The 27,435-nt window shown below is 31.3% G+C and overlaps 3 protein-coding genes across 4 annotated transcripts in view; 1 reads left to right on the top strand and 2 right to left on the bottom strand.

Annotated features, from left to right (window-relative positions):
• Positions 1 to 2,565: 2,565 nt before the first annotated feature.
• LOC125075048 lies at positions 2,566 to 9,068 on the bottom strand. Its single transcript, XM_047686602.1, has 6 exons — positions 8,794 to 9,068; positions 8,585 to 8,717; positions 8,156 to 8,285; positions 7,361 to 7,455; positions 5,145 to 5,381; positions 2,566 to 4,808 (listed from the first exon to the last, which is right to left on the bottom strand). Exons 1-6 carry the CDS (start codon positions 8,859 to 8,861, stop codon positions 4,713 to 4,715), a joined length of 759 nt encoding a protein of 252 aa, XP_047542558.1. The 5' UTR covers positions 8,862 to 9,068; the 3' UTR covers positions 2,566 to 4,712.
• Positions 9,069 to 10,007: 939 nt separating this feature from the next.
• Positions 10,008 to 13,777, bottom strand: LOC125075013. The gene is made up of 5 exons (XM_047686554.1): positions 13,588 to 13,777; positions 12,784 to 12,969; positions 12,016 to 12,147; positions 11,070 to 11,366; positions 10,008 to 10,399 (listed from the first exon to the last, which is right to left on the bottom strand). The coding sequence occupies exons 1-5, from the start codon at positions 13,703 to 13,705 to the stop codon at positions 10,062 to 10,064; spliced, it is 1,071 nt and encodes a 356-aa protein (XP_047542510.1). The 5' UTR covers positions 13,706 to 13,777; the 3' UTR covers positions 10,008 to 10,061.
• A 398-nt stretch (positions 13,778 to 14,175) lies between these two features.
• The window catches only part of LOC125074991 (protein diaphanous), a 43,199-nt gene continuing 29,939 nt past the window's right edge, over positions 14,176 to 27,435 (top strand). Inside the window, exons 1-2 of one of the 2 annotated variants that reach the window (XM_047686509.1) lie at positions 14,176 to 14,297; positions 17,308 to 17,371. In XM_047686509.1, the coding sequence (XP_047542465.1) occupies positions 17,309 to 17,371 (63 nt within the window). In that variant the 5' untranslated portion in view covers positions 14,176 to 14,297; position 17,308. Of the gene's footprint in view, positions 14,298 to 17,307; positions 17,372 to 23,152; positions 23,321 to 27,435 lie in introns of those variants that run through there. The other variant, XM_047686510.1, reaches the window with a different exon arrangement.

The raw sequence follows: 27,435 nt of genomic DNA on the forward strand, positions 1-27,435 counted from the left end.
AAAAAAATTTAAATATATGTGTATATTAAAAACTACTTCTACTGTATGTAAAATAAAGTGTACTCATTCATTCATTTTCAACCTATCAGTTTAATTTTTTTTTAAAAAGTGAAAAAGTATTATTATATATCGACGATTAAATTAGTATTGTTTTTAAGTTTTAATCGTCTGTAATTTAAAGAGATCTGATTTTGTATAATCTGTACTGTATGGTGTTTACACAAGGCAAGGTAAATACAGGATGTATTATAGTAATGTACAAAGCTGTTTTTATGTGTATAAATCTATAATATTGTATTAAACGTTCATTGAATATATTTTGTTTTTTTTTTTCAACAACGAATTTTCTCCTTGCAACTCCTTCCAAATCAGTATGATACGGTAGATATTTATTTTTATAAAACATTAAAACTTTGTTACTATTAATGCAATCAGGAATTAAAAAACGATTTAAAAATACAATTTGAATCAGGTATTATTTTAATTCTCTCATTTTCTTTTATTAGGCAACCGTTCTTTGCCATTATCAGCGGCTTCATTCTGAAAAAGACTGAGACGCAGTTATTGTAAAGACTGCTTCGATGCGGGAACAATACGTTTATTTAAATTTTATTTTCTTTCTATGAATGTAATAATTTTACTTTATTTGATATATGTATGTTTATAACTATAGGTTTGGTTATTTAAGAGTAATAAAAGTTATTATTATTATAGCCCTTTTTTCTCGTAGAAGAACCCTCAGAAAGGTAAAAGGCCTCTGGGGAGGCTGTGCTCCGCTCTGTGGAGCTCGCCTCGGGAGCGAAAGATCACGCTCCCTCGCACACCTTGCTAGTGCTCATGTCACACGAGACTATACCATTTTCCTCTCTTCTCAAATTATAATTATAAACCTATATCCATAATACCTACTCTTAACAAAATCCTTGAAAAAATCTTTTGTATTAAAGTTTAGTCTATTTTGACACAAAAATATTTCTACGTGAAAGAATTTAATTTCGGAATACTATATATAATATTTTTTAAGTTTGATTGGAGGTGCATTTGAACCTCGATATGTGCATCATTAGACCTGATCAGGTAGCTTTCTCACTACGGTATTAAAGACACGCATTTCTCTCGTGGCTGACCAATCGAATTCAAATCTAAGTATTGGAGTCTCACAAGGATCTATTCTTGGGCAAATTGTTTCCTCATTTATATAAATGATCTATTTTGGATGATACGCATAAGAAAACGCTATTTGACTGATTCTATGAATTTTAAATTAAATCAAAATTTTTATTCAAGTAGTCTCATAAAAGCACTTATGAATCGTCATGTTGAATTAAACGTAAACCACCGGTTCACAGTAAATTCTACCAAGAAGAACCAGCAACAATCTCAGTAGGTACTGCATTTGACCATTTTAATTATAGAGTATGTCAAAATATACATTTAAATGCCTTATAGAAATTAATAAAAACTAAGTCTACACTTTTTTTTACAATTAATTATTGTGTTGAGTAATAATAATAATAATTTATTGCTTCAGATAGGTCGTACATTACAGAGTAACTCTTAAGAAAACATACATATTTTTATGAGATACAAATTATTCATACTGGACACATTTTTTCTAATTTACCACTCTTTTTCATTGACGACCGTATCGCAATTGGTTGCAAGCTCAGCTATGTGCTGTGCTATGCCTAGCGCTGATTTTCAGCTTGCCTCTTCTATATTATGTTGATTTAGTTAAAAGCGCCGCACCGTTTCGTAGCATATTAAAGTATAACGAAAATGATAAAACAAAAGATACAAAAAAACAAAAACTGATATAAAAGCAAGTAAAAGAGAAACCGGTGACATAATTATAGAACACAAAAAGAAGTAAATAAGCAATTTCTCCAGATCAATAACTACATTTTAAAGCTGAACATTAATAGAACGATATAGTAATATGCCTTACTTATCAATGTTTTTATGACATAAGCTATATTTTAAACAAAATTGATGTCAATCATATTCTTTTTCCTTACTGCACGACTATCAGTCAAAAAATATTAGATTCAATATATAAACATTAATCTAATTAAGGGTCAAATAAAACAATCAAAGAGAGTGTATAAAATTTATTACTATGGACGGTTTATTCTAAGTCATGCTTACGAGTTAAGTTTCAGATCTGTGGCCTGGTACTAAAAGGGCCTAAGTAAATATTATTTTAAAAATCATTTAAAAATCAATTAATTTATTTGTGCTGAAACAACATCACAATACTAACAATATTACTCAAAAAGACTTATATTTATTTATTAGAAAACAACAAACATCTGTTTATATTCTCATTACCAAAAGGGTAATTTATATTGGACCTTTTAGCACAGACACGGGGAGATCTTTATTAATAAGGTCATATATTTTGTACAAATGATTTGTAAAAAGACACTATTAGTTATAGTTAAAACATTTTATACAATATAACTTATATTTAAAATACTATGTGAAACATCATTTATTTAATTGCAAAAACTTAATTTAAATCTATAAAAATTATATCTTTATAGTTATTATATATTTAAATGTGACAAAAGTAATTTTTTTAATACACACAATAAATCAATACATTGTTAAATGTGGTGTGTTTCGTTCTATTTACAGTCAAATATATTTAAAATAACAAAAACTCAAAATTTTACCTTTACGAAAATACTTTACAAATATATTTTTTTTTAAGTATATAAATCAAATTTTAACTTTTGATATACGAGGTTGCATTGCGATTTCCGCGTATCGATTTCGTAAACATTTAAAAAAAAAAAATTTATTAAGATATATAAAAATCAGCCAAAGGCTTAGTCAATACTGTTATTTAGTATTCTGATGTAAATAAAATAAAAAGTATACCAATACATCTAACTGTTAAAAAAAAAACAATTAACAAATAGGGAATTCAATAAAATCTTGGTTGACTTATATTTTATTCAAAGATTTTTGACATTCTCTAATTTTGCCCACTCTTTAGTTCGACTTCTACACTGTGTTATATTTAAATGGGTCTGCACGTATATATATATATATCTGCTATGGTTTAAAACCTTAACTCAATTTATCATGAAAACATATACTTAGAAAAATACATAAATAAAAAGTACAGATTTTTGATATGGCAACATTCATACAATTAAAATGTCATCAAAGAACACAGTTAATACATTTCAAATATTCGATATAAATGCTATAAGGCACTATAAATTAGGTTTAATCCTAAAAAAATCTTAAAAAAAGTGCAGAGATTTCATTTAGAACTTTGTTAAATTCACATACTTATATAATTACAATATAATCAGTACGAGAAACAATTATGACAGGACTGTAAGCTGAGAACAATTTATTATAACTAAAATCTAGAATTTATATAGCTGTTAAATGTGCTACAATCGATAGAAAACATTTTTTTTTAATTAATATCTCAGTGAAGAATGATGAAACAAAGGTATGTATCACCCAGAGCATATTATGTACGCAAATTCGACATTACAATTGGTGGAAATATCAGTTTACTTCATGCCATCATCAAGTACAATTTTCATTCATCATTCAGTGCAACATAATATACTTATGATATAAACTTCTATTACAATAGCATCGATCACAATATATGGACGGACAAGTAACATTAAATATTCGTTTAGTAGACAAACTAATTAAAACAATATATATATTTATTAAAAATACTCTATGAAAGATATAAAATTTCGCGACATATTACTATTAAAGTCAAAATCAAAATATAAGCTTATTAATAAACAGAGCCTATAACGATGGGGAAAAATATTTTCGAAATTTAAGTGTATTGACACTTTTAAGTCGTAACAAATGTCAATAAGGTGTCATTAGCTTTCAAAACAAATCCAAACCATTCATGAATCAAACTGTTTAGGAGGACGTATACACATTTAGAAAATGTATACGTATAATATACATATGATATAAGCAAATAAAAATGTCATTTTATATTTAAGGCTATTGTGTGTTGTGAAAATATTTTAATTTAAAATATACGACTTAAAATGCTAATTCTGGAGTACAGAATTCCCTAACCTAAAGTAATTTAAGACAGGACTTAGGACGGGAACACATAAATGCCACGATGCACTAAAATCACTTAGAATAAACAATAGTCCATTCCAACGGCAGGAGGGGTAAAGATAAAATAACTTTGACCTTGAATTGACGTGTCATCATTGGTCGAGATCTAAATAATCTATGGTACTCAATATCGTGAAAAAATGGCGTTTAGAATGTCAGCAAAGTTATTGAAACTTTGGAATCAAATTAAAGTGGATATAAGTAATTAAGGCATTGATGTACATTTTTTTTTGTCAGTACCTAACGCTATACTGGCAATGATTGTAATACAGAAAAATGTTTATTAAATACCTACCTACAAAAATTTAACAAAGGTGGATGAATTCAATTGTTTAATCGTTAACCAATTAAAATATTTCAATTGCATAGTATTGAGCTCTTTAAACTATTAAAGCATTAACTTACATTTCGTTATTGAAGATGATCACCAACAGTTGTTGCTCGCAGGTGGTAGGTGGTAGTTGGTAGGTGGTCATATTTATAATTAGCACTGATCACTGCACTATTTAAAACTGAATGTTTATTCACACGGGTGTCTCGAGGCTTGTGTCAGCGAGAGGTACCACCTCGTCACTGACGGGTCATATCTGTGACGCCGGCATGGTGGAGACAGTGGAGTGCGGCGTGGTGGGACGAGATCCAGCGAGCGAGGCGTTCAGTGATGCCATTGTACCCATCTATAAATTAATGAAAATTTGGTCATATAGAATTTTTAATATTTTAACGATAATTTAAAAGTACATTTTAATCTGTTGATGTTTGTATAATAAATTGTTTAATGATTTTACTAAATTCCAATGGAAAAGGACCCTCTGAAAACTAATGCTGTGTCGACTCAGCTATACTGAGCTGGCTCCTTTCTAACAAAATTAAATATAAAACTCTCTTTTTATACAACATTTTGCTACAACAAGTTTACCTTTAATCTAACCTATCCAGACGGGCTTGTAATAAGCTCTAGCACAAAGTAGTACAACAATTAAATTCAAAGAAAACTTCTATTAATAACATACCCTTAAATGTGCCAAGTCCTCCAATTTTGTCAAATCGGCCAACTCCAAGTACAAACTGTACACCAACAGCCAACCATAGACGCCGACCACAGAGAACACAATCCAGAACAGGCACATCATTATATTATAAGCGAATATCATATCGTTGACTATTGAAGCGAATATGAATGCCACGGTGCGGAAAAGTATGAAAACGCCGAATGTGTAGAGCCATGGAACAATACGCTTTTCGTATTCCTGAAAAAAAAAAAGAACCAGTATGTTATGACATTTATTATTTATATATAAAAATTTAAACACAGACCATATTGGCGTTACTTATAAACTAGGTTTAACTTTAAATGAGACTTATATATTTCCCTCCTTCAGTGATAATTTTATTAAGACTTAAGCCATATATGTTGCCTAAGTTTATGCTTGTTTAGTTTCTTTTATTATTATTATTATTAATTTAAGAGTGTATTACTTTTTATTGTAATTCAATAGTGCTGTAAATACCTGTAGTGGTGTATCACACTGCATTTGTCCGTGTACTTTTGATTGAATTGTTTTTGTGATATGCCGATGGTGTTTCAAATAAATAAATTAATAATAGATTTTACATTCATAAGAATAAGACAGCAATGTCCAACTAATGTCTTCTTTAACAACATTCATAGATACATGGATATAAAATTTGAATGTCACCTCCATACCTATATTGACTTTGTAAGAGATATACCTAATTCTCAATAATGATGACACTAATATATAAAATCAAAAATACCATTTTACTGGGAACTATTTAGTGTTTTACAAATATTACGCCAGAATGGCTAAACAGATCTGAATTAAATTTGGCACAGTGATAGATTATAGCCTGGAATAATATAAGTTACGACCATTAACTTTATAGATATTATTTAATATTCTATCTGGTAAATATAATAACTACTATAGTAGTAAGTTTATGACTTCAATTATTCAAGATATTTTTATAAATGGAATAGAAACGCTCCACATCTACTTAGCTAAGTATAGTGACAATATGTAACAGCCCTTAATCTTGAATGATGACCGCTGTGGAACTGGATATGCAAATGTGAGTGATTATAAATGTCCAACTGAGCAATGTGATGAGCTACAAACAAAAATATAAGCTATATAACCTACCTTGTTCTTGGCTGTTCGAACTAACTACAGGATGACAGCATTAACAAAATAAGAATAATGAATAGTGTTAAATTTAAAATATCAATTTAATCAATTACTTCAGTTCCAAATAACTGCTAAATCGTAACATTGGCAGGGTCGTTAGTGTTAGCAATAGCGTTTTTAATAAAAGTGTAGCAAAGCATTATGAGTCGAAACAAATTGCAATCAAAATAAAAGATGTTTTTCATTAATACATATTCAAAACAAAAAATGAACTAAAATTGATCCTTGAGGAACACCCATTCGTAATATCGGATAATGTTAATAGTTAATTGTTGTTTAATTTCACAATGGACATATATCTGGACAAGACTTACAATAAATTATTATATAATATTAATGATTTAAGACTAAAAAAGTATTTGAAAAAAAATTTGAATCATAATAAGTCAAAAATCAATAAAACTTAAAATATCTATTAAAGTATGCACCTGGTAACATTTAACAAATAGAAGAGAAACTCAGTAATTACTCTTTTCTGACAATTAAAAACTATTTATTAACACATATTCTTATTTTTTTTTATAGATGTGATTTAAATTTATGAATTGACAAAGGTATAATAAAATCTGAATATAGAATATACAAACATGTTATAAACATATAATAAGTGATATAATACCTTGGATTAGCAAACTCAAAACTACATTTAAATATTTCTTAATAAAGGTATTTAATGAAATTCTTAAGTTACTTGTGTAACAAGTGCAGTGTAGTGTAAAAGACATTTTGGGGTATTGCCAACTATGTAATTGCAGACCGACTTCCCACTGTTTTCACCCACAGACGACCCAACATAGGTAATAACTATTGAACACCATAACAATGTTAAATACGACTAGTGATCTGATTGAGACATTAAATAAGTACATTTTCCTTTAGCCTTCTGATACTCCGACTAATAATACCAGTATAAAAGTCAATTTACTGAGATTAACTAAATTTCAAGAAAAAACAAGCTCTAAATTAAATAAAGTGTGTAATGTAAGTTGTATTAGTATAAATATTGAATAAAGTTTTACCTTTCTCAATGCTACTATCAATATGATGCTCGTTACTAGAACTGCTATAGATCCAATCCAAGAAAAGAGCGAGAAGACAATGAGGACATTACGAACTGTAAAAGAAATAAAAAAAATCTATGGTATGTAACTTTATCTACATATATGTATATGAAGGTACAGTAGAACACCGATTAATCGAATCAGTCCAAAGCGTAACATAAAAAATTAAAACCAAGTATTATTTTAACCAAGTTGTAACAAGTTGGAACTCACTGGAGTCCAGATATATTTCAATTGTTATGGTTGTGGAACCGTGTTTGTTAAGCTTGCTAGTCTATGCCCGATTATCCGAATTTTCGACTATCCAAGTCCACCTCGGTCCCAATTAATTCGGATTATCGGTATTCTACTGCACTAATGTATTTGCTATATACAATTGGAGTTAGGACTTTGAGCAAGCTCATTTGTTAGGTACTACCCACTCATCTTATATTTAACACTAAAGAGCATTACTTAGTACTTTTGTTTTGGTTTAATGTATGATAGAGCTACAGGCACAAGGGACATAACATCTTAGTTCCCGAGGATGTAGGCACATTAGCAAAGTAAAGGATGCTTAATGTTTATTACTGATGCAATGTCTATAGGTGGTGATGACCACTGTAAGGTAACCTAATTACCACTCTATCTCACCTGAAATTGCTTACCAGAACCCAAATTAGCTTAAGTTATATATATATATATATGTTAAAACATTTGCTATGAGATATGAAAGGCCATATGAGAACTTCTACATAGTATAAAACTATTTACCTGGTGCACTGCCAACATAGACAAATTGAAAGCTCATCACATAGTGACCAGAATGAGATGACCCAGGGGTTGCCAGCATCATACAGTACAGATCAAAGATACTCTGGGTGAATGTGAAGATGGCTATAAACTGGAAAAAGACATTGTTTTACATTATTGATTATAAATTCACAAGTGTTATATATAATTTACAATTTTTTGGATGATAGAAATATGCTGAACTTGGCAGTATTGCTTTATAAATATTTATTATTTATAAAATTAATTAATTAAAGAAAAAAGTTCAAATTTTCCTATTTTATTTAACAGGCAGACAAGTTAATATCTTTGCCCATTTAAATAAGTAGACACATTTTTAATACTAAAAAAAATTACAAAACTAGCTAAAGTTCCTATTTGTTACATACTAAGAATTAAGATACAACTTACTACGGAAATACTGGCTGTTAGCAATGATCCCCTCTGCAGGTCCAGTACAAACGCATCATGTAGTATTGGTTTTTGATACCACGGTACTCTTAATGATCTAACTGATTTTGACGACCGTAAGTTCGTTGACGATCTAAAAATACATGCAGTTTAAGATTGGTATAGTGTTTGTTGACAAATAATCTCGTATAAACTTTTAGATAACTTACTTTCCAGTGTAATGAGAATACACTGAAGGGGTAGAACGATATGTTGAAGGCGTTTTTCGTCCGTACATGTTTGTTTCAATACTCAAAACGGTTGACGCCCAAAAGTAACTACAACTTTCAACTTCGAATAAGAAATTTAAAATATGTTTTGATTACATCACAGCATTTCACTAATGATATCGTGATATTGTTGTTAGTTACATATATTGATTCATTTATAAATGTAGTTTATATTTAAAATTCCATCCTTTTTAAATATTACTAGCCACACCTGCGGATTGTTTAGTATTTATGATTTGTCAAAATTACAACACAGATTACAAATGACGATACAAAGAGTGACGGTTAAAAATATTTATAATCGATTTTGTTTTTCATATTTCGTTACAAAATTAAATGTTTTCTACTCATAAAAAATATTTCTATAAATTATATGTATATAAATATAACATTTTTACGTAATTCGCTGTATTTATAAAAATATATATCGTATTGTATATTTTTGATTTACTTTATTGAATACAAGTAACACATTTAAACAAAATAAATTCTTATACAACAACCTTAATTTTATAAAAATAAATATAACATTAACTATCATATGAATATTTTTGTCACCACCACCCATAGCCATTGGCGCTGTTAAAAATATTAACCATCCTTTACTTCGCCAATGCGCCACCAACGTTGGGAACTAAGATGTTATGTCCCTTGTGGTTACACTGGCCCGCTCACCCTTCAAGCTAGTACACAACAATCCCAAGTATTGCTGCTTGACGACATAATATCTGATAAGTGGGTGGTACCTACCTGGTGGTACGGGTTTGCTCAAAGCTCTACCATCAAGTGCCATATACGCCAAGAACGCAGGACATATTATAGTGCACAATTGTGTGCGCAAACACAGGTACACGATCGGGAAGAGTTCAGGCGCAGGACCAACATTAGACAAAACATCAAAGAGCAAACTTAAAACTTTCGCTTACTAATTGTATGAGTAAGAGACCTGGAGAAGTTCTTCTCCCCCCAAATGCATGTAAAAGGGAATGAATTGGTTTCCACTTCTTTACTGAGAAAAAATCAAGTAATGCTTTCTTCTACTTTGGAATAGCAAATTCCTCATCAATCAAATCAAATCAAATCGAATGGAAAATCTTAAAGAAATTCTGCGTCTGACCAACAAAAATCTTATTGTAAAAAATAAAACTAGCAAATCATGACAATACACTTTATTCTAAATTATCTCTATCGGCAAACAATTTTTATGTTCAAATATTATTAGTAACGTAAATAGAGCCACACTGCCACAAACATTTGGGACATTTCAACGAACTAAGCTTCTCATCTTGCAAATCCTTCCAACCATCAAACGACTGGCTCTTTTTATTTCGATCTAGTAATTTCCATGCGTTATCAATATCCTCTTTTTTTCCATGTCTATTGTGAATGTATTTCGTTAGTTTTTCAATTTTTTCAGCTGCTTCGATGTTCGAATTATCTTGATTTGCTGATTCGTTAACGGATACTGAATTTCCAATTTCATTTCCGTTTCCAAACGAACATTCCAAAGAGTCTGCCTCGAAAGATGGTGTAAAGTTGGTCGCAGCTGTAAATATTTTCTGTTTATCAACTCTTATGCACCTAAAATGCAATAAAATGCTTATATTTGTGAATAATAATTCGAACAATTTCTTGTCGAATCTGTAGAATCTGTAATTTGTGTAAATTGTACGAACTGATTTCAGCGATCAACTATGGTTCTATTTTTTGGAGTTTCAAAATATCATCACTTCAGAGGAAAGTTAATAAAACATTTGTATCAAAGCAATTAGGCGTAAATGCTGTACTGAGGTATATTACGTAGTTATTATGCTAATCCTTAAAGGGACAAGTTTACATTGATAATTGTTCATGTTGAGAAATACCCCATTTATTGTATATCGTCGTTTGACATTCAGAAGCGCGAATGAGAAAATATTGCATTTTTTTTCTTCTTTTATCGCGATAGTATTTATCTAAATAATAAATAAGAAAAAAAATGCAATATTTTCACATTCGCGCTTCTGAATGCCACACGACGATATGATTAATTGTTTGGTAACTCACTTCGTGCTTTAGTACGGATTCGTTGCATCCTACAACAGAACTTTCTACGGGACGACGTTATGAAAAAAAGCTTTTATCTGTATTTTTGACATTGAGTGGACCAGTAGTTTAAGATGATAATCATATTTTGTACTCGTATCTTTTTATCGAAAATATAGAAAGCAACTTACATTTCCGAGGCTCATTGGGTTGACACCATTCTTGAGGTCCTGTTCCACATCTACAAAACGGTGGCTGCTGGCCTTGTGTCATGAAAATGAAAGGTGCCGACTCTTTATTCCCAGCCATGAAATCCCTCATGTTTTCGGCGAACTGGGTATTATTCTGCCATTGTTCAAAGCAGGTCTTAAAGAACTCCGATGGATTATCTTGATTACGGTTAAGAACGTTGCGATGGAAGCATTCCTCGCAAAACACCTGTCCGTAGTAAATCTTCAAGTTGGATGTCGGAACTTTGTGGCAAAAATCTAGATAAAATTAAGAGCGATCATAAAATAAACTTTATTATTAGTAATGACAGATATATGGAACCTATGAATCTGATTACATTAGCAGCCTGTAAATTTCCCAATGTTGGGCTAAGGCCTCCTCTCCTTTGAGAAGGTTCAGAGCAAATTCCACCACGCTGCACCAATGCGGGTTGGCGGAATACACATGTGGCAGAATTTCGTTAAAATTAGACACATGCATGTTTCCTCACGATGTTTTCCTTCACCGCCGAGCACGAGATGAATTATAAACACAAATTATAAGCACATAAAAATTCAGTGGTGCCTGCCTTGCCTGGGTTTGAACCCGAAATTTTAACCAAACAAACGAATTTTGTCAAACACTTTTTACAAAGTTCAAACACCCGTCGCTTAAGAATTTCCCGATTAACACGAAAATAATTAAAAATAAAACTTAATCATGTGAAAACTTATTGATCTTGCCCAAACTAAAACCCGCTATATTTGACTGCGGTCTTATTCGAAAAAATATACTATAAAAATGGTATGGTATGGTAAAAGGTTGGCGGAGAATTTCAATTTCGAATTTTATCTAACAATTTCACGCAGAAACATGTATACTTTGGTCAAAGTCAACTATTAAAGTGCTTTCCCCGATTAAACTTACAGCATTTGGCGCATTGACTGTGGAAACTGTCGTTACCGATGGTAACTTTTTCACTTTCGTCCACAGATTGCAAACAACGAGCGCAAATAAAACGCTTCGGGGGGTTCTCTGATGGTTTTTCAGGAACGTCATCTAAAAGCATGGAAATTACTGCATTTTTTGTATACTTCATTTCTTAGTATTAATCTATCTACTAATATCTTGTAAACCAGTGCGAACCAACTAAGTTGCAATTTTATACACATTTTTTTATGTCATTGGTTGGCGGACAAGCATATGGGCCACCTGATGGTAAGAGGTCACCACCGCCCATAGACAAGGGCGCTGTAAGAAATATTAACCATTCCTTACATCACCTATGCGCCACCAGCCCACCAACCTTGGGAACTAAGATATGTTATGTCCCTTGTGCCTGTTACACTGGCTCACTCGCCCTTCTAACCGGAACAACAATAAAGAATACTGTTATTTGGCGGTAGAATATCTTTGGTACAAACACCCATATTGTATTGTAGTGTAGTGCATTGTCATTTGTAGTACAGTTTTCGAATAAAAAAAGTTATTTTTTACTTTATCTCAAGATTCTTACAAGTTGATACGAGTATTTATTAGGTCAAGATAAGTACGTAGACATGTTACAACATTCGAGAACAGATTTCAATGTTTCATCTTATTAAATACGCCTATTGTGAAGTTTTTTTTATATACCTTTTTTAATAATAACTAAAACTATAACACATTATTTCAGATACTTAGGCCCTGGTTTACCTTCATTCCCTTTGTTTTCACTTCCTGAAGTTCGAGATCCCATCGTCGAGTGCATCCACCAGCTGTTTGAAGACACACGAGAACTGTCGCCTTTAAATCGCGACATCACGTGACTTTTAAAACAGTCGTTACAGAACACGTGACCGTAGAACATTTTCAAGGACGATGGAATGGTACGACAAACACCTATAAAGTTTTGTTTTCAAATAAATACTAAATAAAAAATATTAGAAATAAGTTTTAATGTGTTTCTTTTAAAAAGGTTTGTAATATGGTATTTCAACTGAATTTAGCAAAATTTTAAACAGCTTCAGTCTATAAATACGGAAGAAAAATTTATCTCCTCGTATATTATTACAAAACTAATCTACTTTATTGTCTTTACAATCAACATTAATTATATTTAGGCTACAATTGAGTCGTACTTTAAATTTTAAAATGTTAAAAGTTCCCAAAATGTTGTTCGAAAACATAGCACACAGACAATCAGGTGAGGGTAACGGAGAATTTTCCTTTTTTTTTTTGAGTCGGTTTATGATTATCTCAAGATAAGCTTATTTAAATATTTGACGAATTGGTTTAAAACTAGTATAATATTTAGATAAGCTTTTACAACTTAGCGTAATTAATACGAAATAATAGATAATAATGTATAATTCAATTGATTTTAAAACTTCGTGTTTACAGATAAAAACTCAATTTTTTTAAAATGACTTAATATCTAGATTTTAAAATCATAAATATTTTTATTTTTTATTACGGATTTTTTAAAACTATTTTTTTTTAAAGTAAAATGTAACTTACAGCACATGCTACAGATTCTATGAAAATTTTGACCATCAACATCAACTTTATCTTCTGAATTTATAGGTAGAAAACATCTTGCACAAAAACATTTTTTGGTTTCCTGATTGTTATCCATTTTAAAAATTTATAATAAAAAAATTATACTTATAATATGTGAATCAGCAAATGGTTTCCATTGTTGGTTTAAGTCAAATGAAAAAGAACATAAAAAGAATTTGAAAAATAACAAAAGAATGCTCATTGCTTGTTTTTCGAATAAAGAATATTTAATACAGTAAAGAGTTTTCACTTCTTTATATTAGTAGAATTAAATAACAGAAATCAAGAAAATTATACGTTATTTTAGTATTTTTTTAAATATTATTTTATGTCAATGAAAATATATTTTGATATTAAAATGTATTTTAACTTGTGTTAACTATGGGTCTACTAATGTCTGATATTAAATATTATTATAATAAATACAATAGCTACCCTCACAAACATAATATTTTGTCAGTTTGACGTCAATACTAACAAATAACATCACTATAAAATACGAATACGATGTATGACGCTTGACGAATCGTGTCGTAGGGAACAATGTATGACATCACTAGTTCATGCTTATGTGTGTTATCCGACCGTTGTTTGTGTTATCTATCATGTTTTTATCAAAAAGTGATGTTTGTGAAGTTGTTTGAAATTAAATCAGCCTCTATTTAGTGGTAAAGTACATAAATTATCTAGTCTTTATCTGCTGATATGATAAAATCTTCGTATCAGAAAGTTTGTTTAGGTTATAACAGAGATTGTACTAAGGCGACTATGAAGTCGTGTTTTTAGGTTTTTATGATAGAAAACACAGCGTTACTACACGGGCGAGGCCGTTAGATGATAATAGACCCGCATATTTTTCAACACAGCTACTTTTTTTTGCTAAAACATAGTACATTTTACGATATATAACTTATAGTTCTGACATTATTATATATAAAGTTTTAACTGTTCGTTTTGGGTTCGACCTCGATAAATGTGTACATTTGGCGGGACATAGCCTTCGGTTGCGTCAATTGAACATTATTGCAACGTTTTATTACAAAACTTTATTTATTGATGCTATATAAATTTAATAAATAAACATTTCAAAATTAAAACTATTCATGTTATCATAATTTATTGTTATAAGGTATTATTTGTAATCGAACTACTTATCTGTAAATTTATTATAATTAAAATTACAGATCTGAATTTATAAAACTGACAAAATATTTTCATAGATACTTAATTTTTATTATAAATTAATAGAAAAACTTAGTGAGCTAACAATACAACTAAATTAAATTCTTATAATTCAAGAGCTTAAATAAACAATACATATTACGAATAAAACTACCTATATATAATAAATCCTTAACTAAAACTGTAGCAAACTTTAAAGAGATTAATTAGTATGAAAATCGTTGAGATACGTTGAAAACTGATTATTGACTAATCACGTCTTAAACTTCAACTTCACGAACATAGTGTATCGTATATATAATATGATGTCGGCTGTAATGATTTCAGTAGAAAGTAAAGATATATTTGTGATTTTGCATAAAGTTAATGTTCCATACTTATAGGGATTATGAAATGGATACATGTGTTATTCACATGGTAGTATTAAGCCTATTTTCCTCTAAATGAGGATAAATTAATTAAACAAATTTATAATTCTAATGTTTTAATCTTTAATCTATCTATAGTATGTAACTACTGTATACATGCAGCTTTTTTTAATATATTAATTAAGTTAATTAAATAATTAAATTTAATTTTAATAGCTTAAGTTCGTGATCCGGTTTGTAGGTTGAGTGTGCCAGTGTAACTACAGGCTCAAGAGACTGAACATCTTAGGTTCTAAAGTTACTGGTGTGTGATAAGGGATGTCATTTTTATAGTGCCAATGTCTGTGGGTGGTGCTGATGAATTACCAGATAGCTCATTTGCTTAATATAGCTGCTAATAAACTCACTAGTAAAAAAAAAATATGGATGGATTCAATTTTAATTCTTAATCACCTATCAATGCAGAAAGACATCCACTATCAAAAGTTATGTATTATATATGTACATTTTCAGGGATTCATTTACATTAGATATAACCGTAAAGGTGAATTAAAAGTAAAAAATAGCATGTAAAAGTTTCTTGCTATACATTGTTATACATTGTTTTTCATCAGCTTTCCTGCTGAAGAGAAACTTTGGAGTTTATCCATAATTAGAGAAGTTTAATTCAACACATACAGCTCCCCTACAATACACCTAAACTGTTAAGCTCACAATGTATATACTAACACAAATTAAACACTGGAGAATGATTGTGAAATAGATTTTTGTTCTATGAGAAAGTCGACATATTTCGATTTATAGACCAAAATCGAGTATGCTTGTATGATTCAGTTATTTATTTATTTTAGAAGGACAACTGACAATAGACAGAATATCATAAAAAAATTACATTTCGAAATTATCTTGGCAAATGCTATATACACAGCTATGCAACCATGCACTTATGACATTACACAATAAATTAACGAAATAATAGACTTTTATTAATCACATATATGAACATATTGGAAATTGTAAAATGATTTGGTAACAACATTGAGTATTATGTATATAAATTAGACATATTAAACAATCACAAATGAAAATTCATATATAATATATATTTAAACTATTGTATAATAAATATTAATTAATAAAAACAAACAGGTACATCAATAAATTTGTTCAATATAATATAAAATGGATAAATCCTTTACAGTGTTTTGATTTGGCTTTACCTTAAAAGAAGTGTATAGTTTTATGTTATATATACTTCTCTTTTATCAGAAAGCTATTTATTTATTTATTTATTTGGGAAACAAACATTTATAATTACACTTAATAGTGAAAAACATAAATCAATCAAGTTTACACTTTAAATAAATTCAAACAAATGACAACTTACATTAAAAATAAAACAGAAAGTACAAAAAGCAAGTAAAACAGTTACAGTTTAGTAATATGACGTAAACTAAATTTAAATTCACTAATTTTTGAGTTAAATATATCTAATTATTTACAATGTATGTTATAATTTTTAACTGCATGTAACAAGAACATATTCTTTGAATAGTCACACTTACAAAGGGGTACAAAAAAGAAAGTTTGGTTACTCACGTTAAGGCTCTCTTAGAACCAACAGCTACAATCAACAATCAATCAGCTATCTCGGTCCATTTTGAACATTGACTTTTTAAATTGCTCCATTGATCTAGAAGAACTAGGTTGTTATCTCATAGGATTATGAGAGTTAAATAAAGTACAACTATATTTTCGTACATGCAATATATTGTTAAGATTATATATTATATAAACATAATATTTTCTGCTACAATACAATACTGAGTACTGTTGTTCGGCAGTAGGATATCCGAAGAGTGGGTGGTACCTACCCAGACGGGCTTGCACAAAGTCCTACCACCAAGAGAATTAGACGTAGATCTATTTAAGATTATAAATACTAGTCGTCGGCCGCGGCCTCGCTCGCGTTTTAGGGGTCGGCAGGTGTTACGCATAAAATGTAGCCCATGTACTTCCTCGGGGTTAAAGTTTGCTTTATAATTCTCATCAAATTCGTTTCAGCAACAGACAGACAGAGTTACTTTCGCATTTATAATATTAGTATAGATTGTATGCCTTGTTACAGAATGGTGCATCTGAATGTCAACAAGGAAAAAATGTCCCGCCATGAGAAAGCAAAAAGCGGCTTTGTAAGTACAACTTAATTAAATATAGGGAAGTAAAAGCTTCTAAATACTCCACCGTTGGGTTAAGACGTCCTCTTTTTGAGAGGAAGAACATGTGTTTCCTCACTGTTTTATTCCTTCAAACTTGAATATGAATGATTTATATAAATTAAGCACATGAAAATTTAGACGCGTGCACGACTTTGAACCCGCATTCGGTTAAGATTCGTGCTTTAACCACTGTGTTAACTCATCATCATCGATACGAGAAATGAATCTAGAAAATCGTTTATAATTTACGTTATTGTTAATAATTGATTAATTAATGAATCTTTTATTTTATGAATTATTAGAAGCCATTTTTGAATTATTGATATATAAACAATACTAAATTAATGTTTAAGAAGTTTTAATAATAGAAGTCGTGATGGCCCAGTGGTGAGAACATGTGAATCTTAATCGATGATTGTGGGTTCAATTGGCAGGCAGAACTGAATTGAATGTAATCACCAACCTTTATTGGAGCAGCGTGATCGAACACGCCAAACCTTCTCCTAATAAAATATTTTTTAATTAAAACATCTCACCTTACATTCAAATTGCTTAAGAATAAAATCGTATTCGTCACAAAATAATAATATTAACGTTTGAAATTCGAATCCATTTTTTTTTTCAGACGAACTCTGTTATTGTCCGTGTAAATTATTCGTAATACTAATAAACGCTTTGTGTACATACGATATCTATGTTATCTGTGAATTCAGTCAGTTTTCAGGTGTATATCGCTGCGTGTACACGTACCATAACTTTTCTTTTTTTTTTTAAAGTTGTGTTATTTGAAAGAATTATTATCGGGTTTTGTGTGTCGTTAAAAATCGATTACGATTTGAAATTGGAATGTCGTGAGTGAATAGTGTTTGTGATTTAAATAATGTCAATTAGATTTTTCAAATAACATTGATGTGTTTAGCACTGTAACAGTGTGCGTGCGTGATATTTTAATGAAAAATGTTATCGTGGTATAAACCGTCGAATTTAAAAATGCTATTTTTAGATAGTATATCGTTTTTTTTTTTCATAAAGTGATCTCAATTCGTATACATATAATTGAAGAAAAAATATTTGTATTAAATAATTATTCAATAGAAAGGTTTTAAATGTGGATCAAAAACTTAGATCTATATAAAAAGTTAGAATATTTTTGAATGTTTATCAAGTGAATTCTTTTGAATGTTTTGACATGAAATTGATACCATTACATTCAGAATGTTTCAGAGAAGGCTTTTGCCTTATTGGTTAATATTAAAAAAAAAACTAAGATTTAGTTAATGTCAATGTTCGTTTATTTATATCTCCTAGTGTTCGCCCATTGGTCGAAATTCGATATTTAAAAACTATATATTTTATTTATTCGTTATTACATAAACTATGTGGCATCATTGATGATGTTTTTTGACAACTGTTTTTATATTCAAAATGGTGTAATATTTAGACGTAGCTTAAGCAACGTAATTGGATTAGTATTAATTAAATAAAATGGTATCGTGGATTTGATATCACTTAACCTAAATAACATAGTTATTACACCTTTTTTTTTAATTCAACGTAGGTAAAGGAACTCTAATCGATATGGATTTGTGAATGGAATACTCGTGTCTAAACCGCTTCAAACCGGACACAAGTAACAAACGCAATTCCTTTATATAACGTATAGTTTTTGTTTGTTTAATTTACTTTGGTAGAAGGCTCTGTGTAAGCCTTTAACCAAGCTATTAGGCAAGGTTTTAAAATTTAATTGAGCTAGTACTAAGTTCATAATATAACGTCTTAGTAACCCAGACTGGCTGCACGTTGGTGATGTAAGGGATGATCTATTTATACCAGCGCTAGTGTTGCCAGTTTGTCAGTCTGTCTTTCTATATCCTATATATAGATATAATAGAAATGATAGTTTTTGAGCTACGAATTACAATTATTGTCTCCTATCGAGTCTATTATGTTTGGATGTCCCAGTTGTACGGGAAGTAAAATTTATTTTTGGTTAAAAAAAGATGACGTCAGAGTCACGTATCAGGTGCAATTTCGACCCACTCAAACTCAACCAAAAATGACATCAAAGTCCAAGCGTTTAGGAGTAGTTCAGTGTTATACACATTACAAATGTCCAGAAGAATATCTAAATATATATAGTATACTACTATCTATGTATGTATAATAAATCGAATAAATCAAACTCGCTGTCTGCCTCAGTCTGTATCTCCTTTTATCTTCTACGCAACGGATTTTGATGTTTTCACTAATAGAAAGAACGATAAACGAAGAAGTTTATTACAAAACAGCTGAACTAAAGCGTTGTCTTTTTCAAAAAACTATTTTCGAGGCTAAGGGTGGGTAAACCTTAGGAGTAACACCGAAAATTTTGATATTGTAATCTAATTTTGATTTATTAGTAAATTTTACTCATACGAAGCCGGGTCGGTTCTCTAGTCACATATAAATATCTTAAACGAACGTTGAAGTTAGATCTGATAAGTCATCCTCAGTAGATAATTGTTTTACAAACAAAGACAGGATTGCGTAATCTATACAAACAGACTGACATATTTGTAAACATTCTCCTACTATACACACGAGACGGCATATTTAGAGAGTTCCGTTGATGATGATGTCCTGACAGCTATCTGTCTCGGCGTCGAATCTCAAAGGAGCCAACTACGCAGAACATATTAAAATGCAAAACCAAATCTAATCCTTCATTCTTCCTTTATTTACTTGGTGGTAGCGCTTTGTGCAAGCCCGTCTGGGTAGGTACCACCTAACAGGAGATATTGTACCGCCAAACAGCAGTATTTAGTATTGTTCTGTTCCAGTTTGAAGATTGAGCGAGCCAGGGTAACTACAGGCACAAGGGACATAACATCTTAGTTCCAAAGGTTGGTGGCGCATTCGTAATGTAAGGATATCTTACAGCACCATTGCCTATGGGGTGGTGACCACTTACCATCAGGTGGCCCGTTAGCTCGTCCGCCAACCTATATTAAAAAAAAAAACAATATCTAAGAAGCATTACACTTATTGATTATCAAATTGAACACTGCCATCGATTCTGAAAAGAAAATACCCTGACTTGAACTGATTAAAGTAACTCTGGGTGGCAAAAGAAACATCGTGGCCTTATATCAACCACTAGATCAAACGAGGCAGATCAGCGAGAGAGTTATATTATCAAAACATTATGATATTCACGGTTGTCACGTCATAGTCTAAATTTAAAATGGCTGCAAAGCGAAAAATATGGAGGTTATATTTCGATTTTTTCGATTCGGTTACAAAAAATTTAATGTTCTTTTCCATCATAGCTGACTTCAGTCTTGGTAGTCAGTAATGAATAAATCAGTTTTTTACCACCCATTCTTAGTTCAAGGCAGAAAAACAATAATTAATGCTAACTTAAATTTTTAGGCAGTCATACTTTTAATTTTGAATATTCTAGAATATTCTCTAGCCCACACTATACTCGCTCAGATTCAGCAACACTTGAAGAGAGCCATTAAAATAAATAATGAAAGGTTCCATTTATGAATGCCGTCATTCTTCGCCATCTCCATTCTACAAACATCTAGAATATTCTCTCGGACCCTCCCTACAATTGGCCTTTTCCAAGCATTGTCTAGCACTTGACGACCATTAATTTAGATAAGCCGTCTTGCAGTTACTTATGAACTGTGCTTCTTCCTTGAAGGTACTAATACAAGTTAAACTTGTAATTAAGGAATTGGAAGCAACCACAACTAACTAATTTTTCTAATTATAATCGTGCAGTGTGACGGAGGCACATATTATGAAATAGAAATGTCATTTTCGAAATTCGAATACAAACATTTTATTTAACATCGTTAACCATCATAATCCTTGTTACTGGTGGAGTTTTTTTCTGGTTAGGTACCATTCTCTTACTAGCTGTTCTACCATTTAACATCAATGTATTGTTTTTGTGGCGGTTTTAAAGTGAGTGAGTCATTGTTATTACAGATACAAGGTACATATCAACTTAGATTTCATATCTTAGGGTGGCATTGTAGGGTTTATATTTAGTGCGAACCCGACCAGACCCGTCGGTCTGGTAGCTAGTAAAATAATAATAAACACGTTTGAATCGACGTATTATTTTTATAAAATTCAATCAAATGTAAACCTACAGCCGGAAAGTAGATTCCACCGAGAAGAACCGTCAACAAACTCAGTAGTTAACGGCCTAACGCCTCCAATCGCCCGGCAGTGGGTAATTTACAGACTGCTAGTGTTTTCTGGTTCTCAGGAGTAATCGAAGTCGGATCGAAATAGAATCGGGAACGCAACATTATCGTTATAAGTTAGAACTGCCCTTTAGTGATATATAATTATCGCCCATATGTCAAATTAGATTATATATTAGAAGTCAACTTATAGCTTATTCTATAAAAAAAACTCGTGAGTCATATTAAAGAATGCAAGTATGTTATATATTTAATACAAGATAATAAGTCTCTTTATATCTTTGATAATATATTTGTTATCGTTCGGATAAAACGTTACATATATGTATGTATCTTTTGTTATATACATAGTATATCTTTCTTATGGTTTATTTTAAGAAGGTCGATTAAATGGGTCACCTTTTATGTGAGCCATATATAATCTCTGTCACTGCAAGAAGTAAGATTGGTACACTTACCTACCATATGGATCACCTAAACATTGGATAATATTTAAAAAATAATGATATTAATAATAAATCATGAATTATGTAGACTGACCAATTATGATAAGTAGTCAGCTCCGCGTGTTCGACTTTGGCACTTTAAAGAAATATTAACGACCCCGTACATCGTCCATCCGCCACGAAACTTGGGAACTAAGATGCTTAATTCCTCGTCTGTAGTTACACTGGCTCACTGACAAAACCTAGCTTAAAATGATGAATGGGTTATCAATTAAATTCCATCAATTAACTGAAGTGAAATAATAACCCTAACACTAATTTTAATTTTGTGTCCGTTCATATAAAATGTTTAATGAAGCATACTGTATGATGAAGCTATTAAGGCAATTACTATAGCTTAAATTTTTTTTATAATAATAGGACCTTATGAAAGTATTGCATTTTCTCTGACAAATCGCACACAAATACTAAAAATGAATAATTTTCAAAGTAATTTAATGCGGCAATCGTATGTGGGATTCAACAAGGTTCAATTCTAGGGCCTCTGTTTTTTCTAATATACATTAATGAAATATTACTACCGATGACACATACTTATTTTACGATAGTAGGGAATACATTTATAATTAAGAATCAATTAACACTCTTCTGAAAACTGTCCAAAACGATTTGAATGTCTTAAACAAATTGCTTCAATATAATTAACATACTGTGATATTTTTAGCTAAAACAAACCTGTACCGTCCAATGATGAAATTAAAGACATGCTTTTAACGTTATAAAAGCATGTCTTTTAAAATATTTAGCATTGATCTTAAGATGAAGATCAGCGAGGAAAATTCCGCTTAGAGTCAGTAATATTATTTACAGCACTGTACATATCTTATACAAATACAAATATAGGGTAACACATATAAGGTATAGTAATAAATTGGAATTTGCAAAAACTAGAACAAAGATTAAAAACGATATTCCGAAGGAGCAGTACGTATATGAACGAAATACTATCTAAAGATCAGATCAAGTTATGATATCTATGTTTCTTAACCTTAAGTTAAACTATGGTCTTTTTTTTTGGATGTAGAAGTGTTTAAAACTAAATCTGAGGAGATGACTCGTTATTCGTAAAAGTAAAGTGAGGATGATGTGATGCAGTAAAGTGAAGTGAATAGATGTTAATTTAATTCGACGAGTGAAGTTTGATTATCGTCGAAATGTATAACAGTGTGCCGAGATTGAAACGCAGGGAGACATGGAAACGTCGTAGTGGTGTAAGTATATTGTGATAACTTTATGCAATAAACTAGTGGATGTCACACTGCTGGGCAAATGACCCGACGTGACCGGAAGGTTTCGAAAGTTGCGCCTACCTCCATTATTCATAAAAAAAAAACGTAATTTACGGCTGCAGTCCCAAATTTATGGTTAGTAAAATACATATATAAATATATATATATATATATGTGCTAATAAAAAAAAAATTATGAGGTGTGAGTTGCTTGCTACTTAGAAATAGTTTTATTACCAACGCGAAAAGCTATATAGTAGCAATAAAATAAATAAAAATGGTGATACTATGCACGCTATCTTTTACTTTGTAGTCGATAAAATATGTATATACATTTTAAAACTATATGTCTAAGGGGTTTTTGTTTCAAGTTCTCGTTTGCGTATTTATGGGGGAGAGGAGGGGGTGACAGTTTCACAGGCATGTTTAATTTTAATTAGGATTATAAATAGTTTTGATTAGTTTTTAATAACTGTACAAATATTCTCATTGCATTGCATTGGCTAAAAGCTCTACTATGTTATGCTCTACAAACAAATAGTTCTTTATTAAAAACTAGCTGAACCTGCGGCTTTACCCGTGCGAAATGTATACAAACTTATATAACTTTGCATTGAGGGGTGGATTAATAAAAAGTAGCCTTCGTCGTGCCCGGGACTCTTAACTACCTCCGTAACAAATTTCATCTAAATCGGTTTAGCGGCTTAATCGTGAAGAAGCAACAGACAGAGTTGCTTTTGTATATATAATATAAGTATAGATTAGTATTGATATATCTTTGAATGCAACACTATTCGAATCGACTACTCATATCAAATTTAATTTTACTTAAAAGTTTCGATAAAAACTTCGCGGTTATTCCAAACGTTGTTACTTCAAGAGTCCATTCTAAATAACTAGAGCTCTCGAGATGGCGTTGGCAATATTCCCTATTGCCGTAATTTTTGCATTGTTTAATGTTTATGAAGAATGATTCAAAACTCTGAAGCGTTGGTTAGACATGGTTACCAACCTAAGTTGAACTACTCTGTTCTTAAGTACAATAACAGCCACAATTTTTTTTTAATAATTTGCCTGAATACTTGTCTATTTTAAGGCATAGAGCTTAATCAACCAATCAGCTCCAATATTTGTGGATGCACACGAGGATTTTCATTCGACACATGCCTGTTTCCTTAATTATATATATTTAAACATCTTATCTTCGGCTGTGATTCAACTGTTGTATTGGTGGGTCATCTGGGCTTAGGTATTACATATATATGTATGTTTCATCCTATATATATCACCTACGCGATAATGAAAATTATTTTGTATAAGCTAGATGACATCATTATGAGTTGAAGGTCAAATTATTGATGCATTTTTATTAATACCTAGTAGCTTGCGTTGAATTATTGTTCTTCAATATTTCGTCTATAATGTTCTGATACGTCCAGTGGCATGGTTAGTGGTGTTAGGGCTCCGGTGAAAATCATAAATGGAAATATCAGCACGTTGTTCTCACTTTCTATGGTATAAACTGATATCAGCCTTTAAACTGACTCAACAATAATTGTGAATTATGACATCATTGTAAATTTTGTTATTTGAAATTAGTAGCGAGTTACTTTCTAATTCTTCTCGTTGGAGGTGAGACCTACCCGAACGTCCTACCACCAAGAAATACGCAAACGTACGGAATATGACTTAAAGCAAGCACTAATATCACTATAGTCTATTACAACCATGAGAGAAGAAAAGCCAAATAAACAAAATTTGACAGCAAATTGACGCGATATCATATGTATGTCGAGAGCTTGATTTGAACGTCGACGAAACTGTTATCGGAAGTTTGGAAGTAAAATTAAAGTGTAAATAAGTGGTTAAGTGTAAGTAATAGTGTTGTATTATAAATAAAGATAAATTAATTATAAACTCTTAGTAGTGCACAGTATAGCTGAGTTATGAGCAAATCGCACGGATATCTAGAGATATCCGGAACGAATAGACAGACAGACAAAAATTGAAAGAAATGTTATTTTGGTATATGTACCGCGTATTACAAACAGACACTCCAATTTTATTATATGTATAGGTGATTAGTATTACTTGCGATTTTTTTTAAATCATATTGTTCGAAGGAAATCCAGTCGGTTAGGAAATATGAATCATAACGAAAAAATGCGGGTTCCAAACCGGACGAACACCACCACGAATTTTCATGTGTTTATTATTAATCATGTGCTCGGCGTCGTAGCTTATCGTGAGCACCTGCACGTGTTCGATGAAAACCCCCATATGTGCTGAATTGCACAGCGAACGGGTTATTACCAGTCTGGTAATTTAGTTTTCTAATGATTTAGTCGTATATTATATGGTTAGAGTTAGACTTTTGTTATGTCCACGAGCGATGTCGTCGGCTAAAGCTTGTCTCTTTTCAAAGGTCAGTCACTTTGTAGGGCAAACGACATTCCTAGATCTATCTAAGGTCAGCTATCTATCTATTATAATTGTCGTTATATTCTGCTTTCGTATTATTTACTGTATAAATAGTATCAGCTGTGTTTCACTTTAAGACTATATACTAGTACTCCTATTTTTTTCATGAAACTTATATAGTTATGTTCCAATCATAAAAGACAAAGCCATGAACAACATTTGACGTCGATTCTACGCGATTTCATTGGTCGAGAGAGTTGAATAATGTATGATATACATTCTGGATTTTCTGAAAAATATGGCGAAACTGTTATCAGAACTTTAGAAGTAAAATTTAAGTACTAACTAACTATTAGAAAATCGCATAGAATACGTAAATATAAGGTATGTTTATCTTCATTCCTTGGAATAGACTATATGTACCACAATAGCTCAAGGAATCAGAAAGCAAAGCTTGACGCTCAATCTTCGAAGGGGGTTTACCGTTATTGAGACTTAATCGTGTTACTTGAAACCGATTTTTATTGAAACTGTTAGTCATTAATTACACCCCATTGAAAAGTTATTGTAATGAATTGGAAGGGATGTGATGAAAGTTCAATTTTTTTTTGGTTCACCTTACGTTTACTTGTTGGTAGTGCTTTGTGCAAACCCGTCTGGGTGGATACGACCCACTCATCAAATATTCTACCGCCAAACAACAGTAATCAATATTGTGTTTCGGTTTTAAGGGTGAGTGAGCTAGTTTAACTACAGGCACAAGGGACATAACATCTAAGTTCCCAAGATTGCTGGCGCATTGGCGATGTATGGTTAATATTTCTTACAGCGTTTGTTTATTGGCATTGTCTATGGGCAGTGGTGACCACTTGCGATCAGGTGGTCCATATGCGCAAACGCCTACCTATGATAAAATATACGTTTCGTTGTCTATAGTAAGGTTTTGTGCATTTCTGAGAGGAACATCTCTGTTTGTGCATGTTTGTTGATTAGTTACTATCTGATCGTTAATCTTGAGGACAGGTAATGTTGTCGACTTGATCACAATCAGATTCAACACATTGCTTATTATAATAACTCGCCGATTTGTTAAGTTACGCCTGCGTAAAACAGTACTGCTCCGCCACAGCTTATCTTAGAGATGTTTTTCCAAATTGAGCTGATGTGGCCTGATCTTAGCGCATCCGAACAAACAAACACTCTTCAGCTTTATGTATCAGCATAATTTCGACAAAGTTGGCGAAAGTTGTCCAGGAAAGGCCTGCATTACAGTACGTAATGCAGGCGTTTGAGCCCTTTACGGACACTCTTTATACCTACTTTTTTAAGTTCAACAGCAACCTGGTGAAAGGTCAGATGCAAGACTTTACCAATTCTTACACTGTTATCGAGAATCTCCATTAGAGAGAGAAAATCAGATTTTAGAAGACAAGAGAAATTACGTAAGGCTTGGTTAAATATCGCACGACCGTGTGAGATTGGTCTTATTTAAAAAAAAAAATGCTCATGATGACGTAACCGCCATAACGTCTGCTTACTCATGCGCATGGTCAATAGCGAGACGAGGTCGATTGGGTTTTTATTGCGTAGGTTAAATCACCTGTGTATTGTGACATTATATATTAATTGATTCAAAAGGTAGTTTAAAAATAAATAAAGGTTTTTAATTTATATGGA

Source organism: Vanessa atalanta, chromosome 29 (assembly GCF_905147765.1).
Source record: "Vanessa atalanta chromosome 29, ilVanAtal1.2, whole genome shotgun sequence".
NCBI classification, from domain to species: domain Eukaryota; kingdom Metazoa; phylum Arthropoda; class Insecta; order Lepidoptera; family Nymphalidae; genus Vanessa; species Vanessa atalanta.

Bases quoted from the DNA above. Each gene is read 5' to 3' on its own strand.
- LOC125075048 (XM_047686602.1), bottom strand. From the start codon at position 8,861: ATGTACGGACGAAAAACGCCTTCAACATATCGTTCTACCCCTTCAGTG. The intron at 7,456-8,155 runs GTAAATAGTTTT...TTTCTTTTACAG, and splicing joins CTATGTTGGCAGTGCACCAG to TTCGTAATGTCCTCATTGTC. The intron at 4,809-5,144 runs GTATGTTATTAA...ATTAATTTATAG, and splicing joins AGGACTTGGCACATTTAAGG to ATGGGTACAATGGCATCACT.
- LOC125075013 (XM_047686554.1), bottom strand. From the start codon at position 13,705: ATGGATAACAATCAGGAAACCAAAAAATGTTTTTGTGCAAGATGTTTT. The intron at 12,970-13,587 runs GTAAGTTACATT...AAAACTTTATAG, and splicing joins TAGAATCTGTAGCATGTGCT to GTGTTTGTCGTACCATTCCA. The intron at 10,400-11,069 runs GTAAGTTGCTTT...AAATATTTACAG, and splicing joins ACCCAATGAGCCTCGGAAAT to CTGCGACCAACTTTACACCA.